The following is a 14909-nucleotide window of genomic DNA, read 5'->3' on the forward strand; positions in this document are numbered from 1 at the left end:
GACAGGAGACGGAGTATCGTCAGGGACATGGCCCTGCATCTACAGGTACTCTGTGTCCCCGTTGGGACGGTACATGAAGCACCTTGGCCTCAGACGCAGCTGCGACTGCGGTGTGGATTTTTTGTCCGGGACTACCGCGCCGACCGTGCCTGTTTGCCGGCCGCGGTTTTTACTTTAGTCCCCGGCTTTTGCGGCCTAGTGTGTTAAACTCCCGCCCCTGAGCCTGCCAGTCAGGGAGAAGGACGGGACGGTCGGTATGATGCCGACAGTGAGGGCTGGAGCACACCTCGTTGTCCTCCGCCCCCCCTCACTGATCACTATAGGCCACCAGATTCCCGCACTTTTGTGACTACAGGGACAGAGCCCTGCATCATAACGTACTCTGTGTGTCCCCTGAGGGACGGTGCATGCAGCATCTGTGTTACAAACGCCGCAGCGGTTGCTGACTGGTTTGTGAGACTGGGACTACCGCGCCATGTCTGCCGGCCGCGTTTTTAAATTTAGTCCCTGGCTCTTACGGCCTAGTGCCATATACTCCCGTTCTCGGGCCTGCCAGTCAGGGGTAACGACGGGACGGCCGACTGGACGTCGGCAGGGAGGGCTGGAGCATACGTTGGTATCCTCCTTCCCCCTCACTGAGCACTGGGGGGCACCAGTTTTTCAGGTGCTGTCCCCCCCTTGGTGCCGCAGTGTGTGTGTATATATATATATATATATATATATATATATATATATATATATATATATATATATATATATATATATATATATATATATATATATATATATATATATATATATATATATATATATATATATATATATATATATATATATATATATATATATATATATATATATATATATATATATATATATATATATATATATATATATATATATATATATATATATATATATATATATATATATATATATATAATATATATATATATATATATATATATATATATATATGTATATGTGTGTTTATTTATATGGTATATGATCTCACTGTTCGGCAGCATTATTTGTTTTTGGCTGTATACCCTCACTGATTACTCTGCGGACGACATGCTGTTGTCTGCTCTTAACGAGTAAGGGTGCCAAGGCACTGGCTTATTTTACAACCGGTACCTCTTGTGCGGCTATATTACAGGCACTGCACAGATGACAGCGACAGAGTTTCCATGATGAAATCAGCAAATCTCTGAATAGCTTTCACATCACAGGACTCTGTCTATGGACAGGGGGTCTGCTAAGATACTGGAAGCCTTGCAGTCCAGACCGATACCACAGGGCCAGGGAGCTGTGAGTTCATCGCTCCCGGGTCCCTCTGAGTCGGTACAACATCCTGGGGTAACACCCAGATCCCACGGTGAGAACTCCGTCACGGACCGCGGCCTCTGATAGGCTAAGCGGGCCGCTGGGAACCTTCCCCGACTTCATCAGGAGTGCGTGTTTCGATCACTCTAACTCCAGAGGGGCCGTCCAGTAGCACAGAACTTGACGGACAAGCGCTTACTAAGCGCCTTATTGACACGCGTTATCCTTTTCCCCCCTGACGTGCTTAACGGTTGGGCTCAGTGTCACAGGGTGGATCCTCCAGTCTCTAGGCTGGCGGCTATATCCGTAGTATTAGGGGCAGATGTCCATCTCTCACGAATGCCACTGACAGGCAAATAACGCTTATGATGAAATCCATCTATGAAGCCATAGTCGCATCTTTTGCTCCAGCCTTCGCAGCCGTGAGGGCACTCCAAGCTATCTCAGCTTCTCCGGCTGAGATTATTGCGGTTGCACATAACTCTGTCACGCAGGTTGTGTCCTTCACTTCTCAGGCGTAGGTTTTTTCGTCCTACGCCATGAACGCCGTTCCTGGACTCTGCGAGCCGTACAGCGGTAGCATCCACCAATTCAGTGGCAGTCTGCAGGCCCATGTGGCTACGTGAATGGAAGGCAGGCTCTGCTTCCAAGAAGTTCTTAACCGGTTTGCCATTTTATGGCGACCGTTTGTTTGGCGAGCAATTGGATGAAGTTACTAGACAGTCTCGTCCTTGCCGCAGTCCAAGACCGATGGGTGAGAGACATTCTGTCTCACGGTTACAGGATACAGCTCTGCTCTCGTCCTCCGACTCGTTTCTTCAGAACATCTCCACCCCCCGAGTGAGCCGATGCACCTTTTCAGGCGGTGAACACTCTGAAGCCTCGATGTCACAAGGAGACTTCCTACCATCAATTGACATCAAGGATGCTTATCTCCATGTGCCGATCGCACCCAAGCTTCAACGCTTTCTGCGTTTCGCCATCAGGGATGAACACCTTCAGTTCGTGGCACTGCCATTCGGCCTGGCGACAGCCCCACGGGTCTTCACCAAGGTCATGGCAGCAGTGGTGGCGGTCCTACAGGGCCACTCGGTGATCACTTACCTACACGATCCTCTAGTCAAGACACCCTCCTGGGTGGCATGTCAACACAACCTGGCCATTGCTCTGGAGACTCTCCAGGGGTTCGGGTAGATCATCAAAATTCCAGGGTCAAAGCTGACACCGACCCAATCACTATGGGGAGATAAGGTATGCACACCAGTGACTATGGAAGGGGAATACATGGAATAGCAGAAACTGCTGTGTGAATACTGACATGAAAAATTCAATAGCTATTTGTAAGAATGAAATGTGAAAAATGGAACCTGCATTACTGCCATGAATATATGAATAAAGAGAAATTAACTGCATGAGAGGACACACACAAGCTAGGGACCCCAACGTAGAGAAATACTTTGGCGTAGTGTTGGGGCTCTTCTGCATTGATCAATTCAGTAGCTAAATTTCTCTTGATTCATATATTCATGGCAGTAATGCAGGTTCCATTTTTCACATTTCATTCTTACAAATAGCTATTGAATTTTTCATGTCAGTATTCACACAGCAGTTTCTGCTATTCCATGTATTCCCCTTCCATAGTCACTGGTGTGCATACCTTATCTCCCCATAGTGATGTTTTTTAGTTTTTTTGCACCCAGTTCAGACATAGAATGGAGTTCCAAACGTTATTCCTTAATGTACCGACCCCAATCACTGACTTATCTCGGGATGGAGTTTTATACTCTCTCAGCAATAGTGAAGCTTCCGCTGCATAGTCAGCGTTCACTACAGACAGGGGTGCAATCTCTCCTTCGGGCCCAGTCACCCCTTGAGGCGCCTCATGCACTGTCCCAGGAAGATGGTGACAGCAAGGGAGGCAGTTCCCTTGCGCAGTTTCGTCTGCGTCCGATTCTTTCGGACACCGCAAATGGGACAGGAGGTCGACGTCCCTAGACAAGAACGTCTCTCTTTCCCTTGCAGCAAAACCTCTCTTCAGTGGTGTCTTCTTTCCACTTCCTGGGCGAAGGAAAATCCTTCCGGCCCCCAGCCGGGGCTGGGGTCACGACGGACGCGAGTCTGTCAGGGTGGGGAGCGGTCTTCCTCCACCACTCGGCTCAGGGAACCTGGACTCTGACAGAGTCCTCCCCTCGGTTAAATGTTCTGGAGATAAGGGCAGTGGATTTAGCCCTAAAGGTGTTCCAGCGGTAGCTGGACGGCAGGCAGATCCGAATTCAGTCGGACAATGCCAAGGCAGTTGCGTACATCAACCACCATGGCGACACACGCAGTCGTCAAGCCTTCCGAGCAGTTCGGCAACGCCGGACGTCGATCTAATGGCGTCTCAGCACTACAACAAAGTCCCGGCATTCAGGGCTCGGTCCAAGGATCACAGAGCTCTGGCGGCAGACGCGCTAGTTCACGACTGGTCACAGTTTCGACTGCCTTATGTATTTCCTCCTCTGGCACTACTGCCCAGAGTGTTACGCAAGATCAGGTCAGACTGTCGCCGCGCCATCCTCGTTGCTCCAGACTGGCCGAGGTGATCGTGGTACCCGGATCTGTGGCACCTCACGGTGGGTCAACCGTGGGCACTCCCTGACCGACCTGACTTGTTGCCTCAAGGGCCATATTTCCTTCGGAATTCTACGGCTCTAATCCTCACTGTGTGGTGGCTCCTAGCGTCATCAGGGATATCTCCAGATGTCATTGCCACCATGAGACAGGCCAGGAAACCAACGTCCGCCAAGATCTATCACAGGACTTGGAGGATCTTCTTATCCTGGTGCTCTGATCAGGGTTTTACTCCCTGGCCGTTTGCCTTGCCCACTTTTTTTCGCAAAGGGTGGCCTTCCTAGTGGCAGTCACATCACTCAGACGAGTATCTCAGCTGGCAGCGCTGTCATGCAAAGCCACCTTCCTGGTGTTTCACCAGGATAGGGTGGTTCTACGTCCGGTCCCGGCCTTTCTCCCTAAGGTATCCCCGTTTCGTCTTACCCTCTTGGGTCCGCATCCAGTTCACCAATGTGAAAAGGATTTGCATTTATTAGATCTGGTGAGCACTCCGGCTCTACATTTCTCGCACGGCGCCTCTGCGCCGGTCTGATGCGCTCTTGTCCTTATCGCGGACCAGAGTAAGGGATTTCAGGTTTTCAAGTCAACCTTGGCTCGGTGAATCAAGGAACCAATTCTTGAAGCATACCGTTCTTTTGGGCTTCCGATCCTGCAGGGCTGAAGGCCCATTCTACCAGAGCCGTCGGTGTCCTGAGCATTGCGACACCAGACTACGGCTCAGCAGGTGTGTCAGGCGGCTACCTGGTCGAGTCTGCACACTTTCACGAAACACTATCAGGTGCATGCCGATGATTCGGCAGATGCCAGCCTAGGTAGGCGAGTCCTTCAGGCGGCAGTTGCCCACCTGTAAGAGGGGGCCGTTTTTCGGCTCTTTTTATCGAGGTATTCTTTTACCCACCCAGGGATTGCTTTTGGACATCCCAATTGTCTGGGTCTCCCAATGGAGCGACAAAGAAGAAGGGAATTTTGTTTACTTACCGTAAATTCCTTTTCTTCAGCGCTCTATTGGGAGACCCAGACGATTGGGTGTATAGCACTGCCCTCCGGAGGCCACACAAAGCAATTACACTAAAAAGTGTAAGGCCCCTCCCCTTCTGGCTATACACCCCCAGTGGGATCACTGGCTCACCAGTTTTCTGCTTTGTGCGAAGGAGGTCAGACATCCACGCATAGCTCCACTGTTTGTAGTCAGCAGTAGCTGCTGGCTATATCGGATGGAAGAAAAGAGGGCCCATATGGGGCCCCCAGCATGCTCCCTTCTCACCCGCGGTGGTGCTTGTAAGGTTGAGGTACCTATTGCTGGTACGGAGGCTGGAGCCCACATGCTGTTTTCCTTCCACATCCCCTGGAGGGCTCTGTGGAAGTGGGATCTTGCCGGCCCCCAAACCCTGAGGCCGGGCTCCATCCACAGACCCAGAGAACCTGCTGGATTTGGAGCGGGAGTGCCGTTCAGGGACAAGGCCCTGCAACTTTCAGGTACTCTGTGTCCCCGGCAGGCACGGACACTCTCAAGGCTTGCTGAGCGTTATAGTGCGCCGGGGACAGTAGCGCTGTGCGCTGGGGTTAGGTCACTGCAGCTTTGCTGAGTGACGTTACATGTTGGGAACTACTGCGCCGACCGCTACTGGAGCGGCGGCGCAGCTGCGACTTGTGGTGCGCCGGGGACTTTGCGCCGACCGCGCTTTTACGGCGGCGGCGCTTCTAACTTTAGCCCCCGGCTTCTGCGGCCTAGCGCCGCTTCGTTCCCGCCCCCACCCTGTCAATCAGGGTAGGGGAGAGACGCTGCTCAATTGGCAGCGCCGAGGGCTGGAGCCTTATTTACATGCTCCAGCCCTCTCACTAGGCACAGTGGGAAGCAGGCTTCCCGCTCTTCGTCTGTATACGCCCAGGGCCCGCCCCCCCTCTCCACAAGGACGCCGGCAGCCATTACACATGTGGTCTGGCTGGGGAAAGGCAGCAGGCTCTGGGAGACCCAGACTAAAGGGATTTCGGCGACCACACACCCGCTCCTAAGCGGGCGGTAAGCTGCACTTTAGTGCTGGCCCCACTAGTGCCTCAGTGTTATATTAGTGTACTTTTTTCTTGGTACCATATATATATATATATAGTTGCACTGTAAGGTCGCTTCTTGGCTGGACACCCTGTACTGCTCTGAGGAGGCAGCAACATGTCATCCGCAAAACGCAAGGCTGCCAAGGCACGGGCTGTGTACACTGTTTGTACTGCATGTGGGGCTGATCTACCGGCAGGCTCCAATGACTCACATTGTGTGCAATGTTCAGTCCCAGTGGCACATCGTCAGCCAGAGCCTATGGTGGTAGTGGCCCAGGCAGAGACGCCTGTGAACTCTGCCCCGGTGACGGGGACAGACTTTGCAGCTTTTGCTGATAAAATGTCTGTGACTATGACAAAAATCCTGGAGACCTTGCAGTCCAGGCCAGTTACTCAGACCATGGACACTGCTGTGTCTATGCTCTCCGGTCCCCCTCAGTTGGAACTAATCCGTACTTCAAGGGGGTCTCAAGCATCACAGGCTGAAGTCTCTGACTCAGATGACAGTCTCAGGCAGCCTAAGCGAGCTCGCTGGGAAAGACCCTCGCCGTCATCACACTGCTCAGGGTCTCAGCGAGAAGAGTCTCTCTGTGATGAGACTGAGGACGGTGATCAGGATTCTAATCCTGAGGCCCCTCTCAATCTGGATGCCCCTGATGGTGACGCCATGGTTAATGACCTTATATCGGCAATTAATAGACTGTTGGATATTTCTCCCCCAGCCCCTTCTGCAGAGGAGGCAGCTGCACAGCAGGAGAAGTTCCATTTCCTGTATCCCAAGCGTAAATTAAGTGCTTTTTTGGACCACTCTGACTTCAGAGAATCGATCCAGAAACACGACGCTCATCCAGACAAGCGTTTCTCTAAACGTTCTAAGGATACCCGTTATCCTTTTCCCTCTGAGGTGGCCAAACGCTGGACCCAGTGTCCAAAGGTGGATCCCCCAATTTCCAAGCTTGCGGCTAGATCCATAGTCGCAGTAGAGGATGGCGCTTCACTTAAAGATGCCAACGACAGACAGATGGACCTTTGGTTGAAATCTGTCTATGAAGCTATCGGCGCGTCGTTTGCTCCAGCATTCGCGGCCGTGTGGGCACTCCAAGCTATTTCAGCTGGTTTAGCACAGGTGGATGCTATCATACATCCAGCAGTGCCGCAAGTGGCGTCCCTAACTTCGCAAATGTCTGCGTTTGCGACCTATGCTATCAATGCTGTCCTAGAATCTACGAGCCGTACCGCTATGGCGTCCGCCAATTCTGTGGTTTTGCGCAGAGCCTTGTGGTTAAAGGACTGGAAAGCAGATGCTGGTTCCAAAAAATGCTTAACCAGCTTGCCATTATCTAGAGACAGACTGTTTGGTGAGCCATTGGCTGAAATCATAAAACAGTCCAAGGGTAAGGACTCTTCCTTACCACAGCCCAGAGCAAGTAAACCTCAACAGAAAAAGTGGCAGTCGAGGTTTCGGTCCTTTCGAGGCTCGGGCAAGGCCCAATTCTCCTCGTCCAAAAGGACTCGGAAAGAACAAGGGAGCTCAGATTCCTGGCGGGCTCACTCACGCCCCAGGAAAGCAAATGGAGGAACCGCTTCCAAAGCGGCTACCTCATGACTTTCGGCCGCCTCCCTCCGCATCCTCGGTCGGTGGCAGGCTCTCCCGCTTTTGCGACATTTGGCTGTCACAGGTCAAAGACCGGTGGGTAACAGACATTTTGTCTCGCGGGTACAGAATCGAGTTCAGTTCTCGGCCTCCACTTCGGTTCTTCAGAACCTCCCCACACCCCAACCGAGCAGATGCCCTGCTGCAGGCGGTGGACTCTCTAAGAGCAGAAGGAGTCGTGATCCCTGTCCCCCCTCAGGAACGGGGGCGAGGATTTTACTCCAATCTCTTTGTGGTTCCAAAAAAGGACGGCTCCTTCCGTCCTCTTCTGGACCTAAAACTGCTCAACAAGCATGTGAACGCCAGGCGGTTCCGGATGGAATCCCTCCGCTCAGTCATTGCCTCAATGTCTCAAGGAGATTTCCTAGCATCAATAGACATCAAGGATGCTTATCTCCACGTGCCGATTGCTACAGAGCACCAACGCTTTCTACGCTTCGTGATAGGAGACGACCATCTTCAGTTCGTAGCTCTGCCATTTGGTCTGGCGACAGCCCCTCGGGTGTTCACCAAGATCATGGCGGCAGTGGTAGCAGTCTTGCACTCTCACGGACACTCTGTGATCCCTTACTTGGACGATCTACTGGTCAAGGCACCCTCTCAAGAGGCATGCCAACTCAGCCTGAATGTTGCACTGGAGACTCTCCAGGCGTTCGGGTGGATCATCAACTTCCCAAAGTCAAATCTGTCACCGACCCAATCACTAACGTATCTTGGCATGGAGTTTCATACTCTCTCAGCGATAGTGAAGCTTCCGCTGGACAAGCAGCGGTCTCTACAGACTGGGGTGCAGGCTCTCCTTCAAAGTCAGTCGCACTCCTTAAGACGCCTCATGCACTTCCTCGGGAAGATGGTGGCGGCAATAGAGGCGGTTCCGTTTGCGCAGTTTCATCTGCGTCCACTTCAATGGGACATTCTCCGCCAATGGGACGGGAAGTCGACATCCCTGGACAGGAAAGTCTCCCTCTCCCAGACGGCCAAGGACTCTCTGCAGTGGTGGCTTCTTCCCACCTCATTATCACAGGGAAGATCCTTCCTACCACCGTCTTGGGCGGTGGTCACGACAGACGCGAGTCTGTCAGGGTGGGGAGCAGTCTTTCTCCACCACAGGGCTCAGGGTACGTGGACTCAGCAGGAGTCCACCCTTCCGATCAATGTTCTGGAAATCAGAGCAGTGTATCTTGCCCTACTAGCCTTCCAGCAGTGGCTGGAAGGAAGGCAGATCCGAATTCAGTCAGACAACTCCACAGCGGTGGCATACATCAACCACCAAGGGGGGACACGCAGTCGGCAAGCCTTCCAGGAAGTCCGGCGGATTCTGATGTGGGTGGAAGCCACAGCCTCCACCATATCCGCAGTTCACATCCCCGGCGTAGAAAACTGGGAAGCAGACTTCCTCAGTCGCCAGGGCATGGACGCAGGGGAATGGTCCCTTCACCCAGACGTGTTTCAGGAAATCTGTCGCCGCTGGGGGGTGCCGGATGTCGACCTAATGGCGTCACGGCACAACAACAAGGTCCCCACCTTCATGGCACGGTCTCGCGATCAAAGAGCGCTGGCGGCAGACGCCCTAGTGCAAGATTGGTCGCAGTTCCGGCTCCCTTATGTGTTTCCACCTCTGGCACTCTTGCCCAGAGTGCTACGCAAGATCAGATCCGATTGCAGCCGCGTCATACTTGTCGCCCCAGACTGGCCGAGGAGGGCGTGGTATCCGGATCTGTGGCAGCTCACGGTCGGCCAACCGTGGGCACTCCCAGACCGACCAGACTTACTGTCCCAAGGGCCGTTTTTCCATCGGAATTCTGCGGCCCTGAACCTGACTGTGTGGCCATTGAGTCCTGGATCCTAGCATCTTCAGGATTGTCTCAAGGGGTCGTTGCCACCATGAGACAGGCTAGGAAGCCCACGTCCGCTAAGATCTACCACAGAACGTGGAGGATATTCTTATCCTGGTCCTCTGCTCAGGGAGTGTCTCCCTGGCCATTTGCATTGCCTACCTTTCTTTCTTTCCTGCAATCTGGGTTAGAAAAAGGTTTGTCGCTCGGCTCCCTTAAAGGTCAGGTCTCGGCGCTATCCGTCTTTTTTCAGAGGCGTTTGGCACGCCTTCCTAAGGTGCGCACGTTCCTACAGGGGGTTTGCCATATCGTACCCCCGTACAAGCGGCCGTTAGATCCATGGGATCTGAACAGGGTACTAGTTGCCCTTCAGAAGCCGCCCTTCGAGCCTCTGAGGGAGGTTTCACTTTCTAGACTATCACAGAAAGTGGCTTTTCTGGTAGCGATCACATCTCTTCGGAGAGTGTCTGAGCTGGCAGCACTATCATCCAAGGCTCCCTTCCTGGTCTTCCACCAGGACAAGGTTGTGCTGCGCCCCATTCAGGAGTTTCTCCCGAAGGTGGTATCCTCTTTTCATCTTAATCAGGATATCTCTTTGCCTTCGTTTTGTCCTCATGCAGTTCATCGGTATGAGAAGGATTTACATTTGTTAGATCTGGTGAGAGCACTCAGAATCTACATTTCCCGCACGGCGCCCTTGCGCCGTTCGGATGCACTCTTTGTCCTTGTCGCTGGTAAGCGCAAAGGGTCGCAGGCTTCTAAGGCCACCCTGGCTCGATGGATCAAAGAACCAATTCTTGAAGCCTACCGTTCTGCTGGGCTTCCGGTTCCATCAGGGCTGAAGGCCCATTCTACCAGAGCCGTGGGTGCGTCCTGGGCATTGCGACACCAGGCTACGGCTCAACAGGTGTGCCAGGCAGCTACCTGGTCGAGTCTGCACACTTTCACCAAACATTATCAGGTGCATACCTATGCTTCGGCGGACGCCAGCCTAGGTAGAAGAGTCCTGCAGGCGGCAGTTGCCTCCCCGTAGGGGAGGGCTGTCTTGCAGCTCTAACATGAGGTATTTCTTTACCCACCCAGGGACAGCTTTTGGACGTCCCAATCGTCTGGGTCTCCCAATAGAGCGCCGAAGAAGAAGGGAATTTTGTTACTTACCGTAAATTCCTTTTCTTCTAGCTCTTATTGGGAGACCCAGCACCCGCCCTGTTGTCCTTCGGGATTTTTGGTTTGTTTGCGGGTACACATGTTGTTCATGTTGAACGGTTTTCGGTTCTCCGATGTTACTCGGAGAGAATTTGTTTAAACCAGTTATTGGCTTTCCTCCTTCTTGCTTTTGCACTAAAACTGGTGAGCCAGTGATCCCACTGGGGGTGTATAGCCAGAAGGGGAGGGGCCTTACACTTTTTAGTGTAATTGCTTTGTGTGGCCTCCGGAGGGCAGTGCTATACACCCAATCGTCTGGGTCTCCCAATAAGAGCTAGAAGAAAAGGAATTTACGGTAAGTAACAAAATTCCCTTCTTCTTCTAGCTCCTATTGGGAGACCCAGCACCCGCCCCTGTTCCCTTCGGGCTGTTGTTCTTTTGGTCCATGGTTTCAGTTCTCCGAACATCCTTCGGATTGAGTTTACCTTAGACCAATTTATAAGTTTTCTCCTTCCTGCTTTTGCACCAAAACTGAGGAGCCCGTGATGCACGGGAGGGTGTATAGCAGAGGGGAGGGGTTACACTTTTTAAAGTGTAATACTTTGTGTGGCCTCCGGAGGCATAGCTATACACCCAATTGTCTGGGTCTCCCAATAGGAGCTAGAAGAAAAGGAATTTACGGTAAGTAAACAAAATTCCCTTTTCATTTTCAGCAAGTCAATCGGGGATTCAAGCATTTCTTCTGAAGATTTGTGTCTGTGTTCCACTCTGCTATCCCATATGTATCCTTCAATAAAATTTTAATTTCTGTGTACATTTATTATGGACGCTGTGGTCACATTTTCTTCTCTTGTGGCTTATTGTTAGTTCTCAGATGATCAGTCCTTTTGGCCGTACCATCCTCTGTCTGTACACGCTTATAACCATGCAGTACGTATTTTACATATTAATTCAAAGGTGTACAGATATTAATTCATCCGGTATTTCTCTAATTAGTCGGAGACGAGCTGCCAAAACTTGCAGGTCATGGACTAGGACTTTCCCCATGGGGATTTCCACAGTGAAAGGGTGTAGTCGTCAGTAAGAAACTGGAATGGTTTTATTACTAGACATTGTTTAACTTTTTTTTTATATTGTTTTCGGGTGCTTAATGTTTTCTTCTTTCCGTCTTTGCTTTCAGGTCATGAACAAGACTTCTGTATGATGTGTGTGATGCAGTCTCATGTAGTTCAGACCCTTTTTAACTCTGGAGGAGTCGTCAAACCTACTAGTGTCATCAATGATCTGCGACGTGAGTTTCAATTAATATTATTGACTAAAAGGAGAACGCACACACACACACACACACACACACACACACACACACACACACACACACACACACCCGCTTAAGCATGCAAATCATATTCATGCAGTCATGTGACCACACCCCCCCCTCCTCCTCCTCCTCCTCCTCCTCCATAGGGATTTTCCAGGGAAACCTTAGTGTGCACATGGCACGCTCACAATTTAGCAGTTAAATGGTGACTGCAGACTTTTCCTCTTGCACTGGACAACCCCTTTAAAGGGAACCTGTCAGATCCAATATGCACCCAGTACCACAAGCAGTTCTGGGTACATATTGCTAATCCCTGCCTAACTGTCCCTGTATACACTAGCATAGATAAAAGCATCTTTAGAAAAAGTATTTCTAAAGATCTTTTATTTTATGCTAATGAGCGTGCGGACTAGTCCCAAGGGCGTTTCTTACCTTGCCAGTCGGCTCCATTAGTATGTTAGCATGCCCCTGTGGGTGTACTAACATGCTGATGAATGCGCAGCGTCAGAGGATGATCTCACTCACCTCTCCGCCACCTAACGGGTCTTTGGTCATACGCACTACTTAAGTTTGAAGCCGGGACGCATACACCCGGCTTCATAGTGCGCATGACCCAAACTCCAGGGTCATGCGCACTGAGCTGAAATCCAGCAGCGGAAAGGTGAGTGAGGTCATCCTCGGACACTGCACATTCATTAGCATGTTAGCACGTCCACAGGGGCGTACTAATAACATGCTAATGGAGCCGACTGGCAAGTGGAAGCAATGCCTTTTGGGACTGGTCCCTCGCTCATTAGCATATGATATAAGATCTTTAGAAATACTTTCTAAAGATCTCTTTATCTTTGCTATTAGATACAGGGACGGTTAGGCAGGGATTAGCAATATACACCTAGAACTGCTCGTGGTACTGGGTGCATATTGGACCTGACAGGTTCCCTTTAATGGGTCACTGGGGGTATGACTTGTGCAGCAGTAACACATAGATTGACTTGATATATTGGTTATCTGAATTGTAATAGTGCCCTCTCTTTGCGCTGACAAGTAATCTTAATATTCACTTTTATATAAAATTGTTCCATAGAAAGAAGGATGTGTCTATATACCGTATTTTTCAGACTATAAGACGCTCCTTACCATAAGATGCACTCTAGATTTATACACCAGAAAATAAATATTTCTTTCTTTGTCGCTCCTAATTGGGAGACCCAGACAATTGGGTGTATAGCTATGCCTCCGGAGGCCACACAAAGTATTACACTAAAAGTGTAACGCCCCTCCCCTTCAGCCTATACACCCCCCGTGCTGCTACGGGCTCATCAGTTTTTATGCTTTGTGCGAAGGAGGTCAGACATGCACGCATAGCTCCACAGCTTAGTCAGCAGCAGCTGCTGACTATGTCGGATGGAAGAAAAGAGGGCCCATAACAGGGCCCCCAGCATGCTCCCTTCTCACCCCACTCTAGTCGGCGGTGTTGTTAAGGTTGAGGTATCCATTGCGGGTACGGAGGCTGGAGCCCACATGCTGCTTTCCTTCCCCATCCCTCAATTAGGGCTCTGGGTGAAGTGGGATCCTTTCGGTCTCCAGGCACAGGAGACAGTGCTCCATCCACAGCTCCTGAGGACCATGCTGGATAGGAGCCGAGTATCGTTCAGGGACATGGCCCTGCTACTTTGAGGTACTCTGTGTCCCCGTGGGGACCGCGCACAGCAACACTCCAGCATTGCTGGGTGTGCTAGTGCACCGGGGACAGCAGCGCTGACTGCGTTTGTGCCATTACACACTTCAGCGTCGCTTAGTGTGTTCGTGTAGGGGGACTGCCGCGCTGACCGCCGCTGCCGTGGTTATCACTACGGCGCGGCTGGGACTGTTAGTGCGCCGGGGACTTCCGCGCCGACCGCGCTTATACGGCGGCCGCGCTTATAACTCGAGTCCCCGGCTTTTGCGGCCTAGTCTCGTTTTCTTCCCGCCCCCAGCCCTGCCAGTCAGGGGAAGGGCGGGACGCTGTACAGGACGGCAGCACTGAGGGCTGGAGCATGCTTTGCATACTCTACCCCCCTCACTCTGCACAGTGGGGCACCAGTTCCCGCACTTTTCTGGGTCACGCCCACGGGTCCCTCCTCTCCTCAGGACGCCGGCAGCCATTCCTGTCAGCTTTGCTAACGCTGGAGAGGAGAGACAAGCTCAGAGAGACCCAGGCAGGATTTCTGGTGCCCACACAACCGCTTTGCGAAGGCGGTAAGCAGCACCTGTGGTGCTGGCCCCACTAGTGCAGAAGTGTACTTATAGATTACATGATTATAGACTATACTTTACACTGTATGGTGCACTGTTGATTTTTGTCTATATACCCTCCTGTATTGCTCAGAGGAGACAACAGCATGTCGTCCACAAATAGCAAGGGTGCCAAAGCACAGACTTACTATGCTGCCTGTGCAGCATGTACGGCTATACTGCCGGCAGGTTCCACTGACCCTCATTGTGTGCAATGCTCGGCCCCTGTGGCACTTTCTCAGCCGGAGCCTCTGCTAAGGGTGGCCCAGGGAGAACCACCTGTTAACACTGTCCAGGTGACAGGGACGGAGTTTGCAGTTTTTACTGAAAGACTTTCTGAGACTATGGCTAAGATATTAGAAGCCTTGCAGTCCAGGCCGGCATCTCAAGCCAGGGGCACTGTGGAATCATTGCCCCCTGGTCCCCCTCAGTTGGAACAGCAATGTCCTCCCGGGGTGTCTCATAGATCCCAGGGTGAGGTCTCTGACACGGACCGCAGCCCCAGACCGATTAAGCGAGCTCGCTATGATATCCCCTCGACATCATCACAATGTTCAGGGTCTCAGCGAGAGGACTCTCTGTATGATGAAGCGGAGCTAGCTGATCAGGATTCTGATCCTGAGGCCGCTCTCAACCTTGATACTCCTGATGGGGACGCCATAGTGAATGATCTTATTGCGTCCATCAATGA

At 51.6% G+C, this 14909-nt stretch overlaps 1 protein-coding gene across 4 annotated transcripts in view; it reads left to right on the forward strand.

The window, feature by feature from the left end:
• Positions 1–14909, forward strand: part of USP42 (ubiquitin specific peptidase 42) — a 224336-nt gene that overhangs the window by 108904 nt on the left and 100523 nt on the right. For all 4 annotated transcript variants that reach the window (XM_075318050.1, XM_075318047.1, XM_075318049.1 and 1 more), the window contains one exon: positions 11807–11917. In XM_075318050.1, the coding sequence (XP_075174165.1) occupies positions 11807–11917 (111 nt within the window). The remainder of the gene's footprint in view (positions 1–11806; positions 11918–14909) is intronic.

This window comes from Anomaloglossus baeobatrachus, chromosome 7, assembly GCF_048569485.1.
Source record: "Anomaloglossus baeobatrachus isolate aAnoBae1 chromosome 7, aAnoBae1.hap1, whole genome shotgun sequence".
Taxonomy (NCBI): domain Eukaryota; kingdom Metazoa; phylum Chordata; class Amphibia; order Anura; family Aromobatidae; genus Anomaloglossus; species Anomaloglossus baeobatrachus.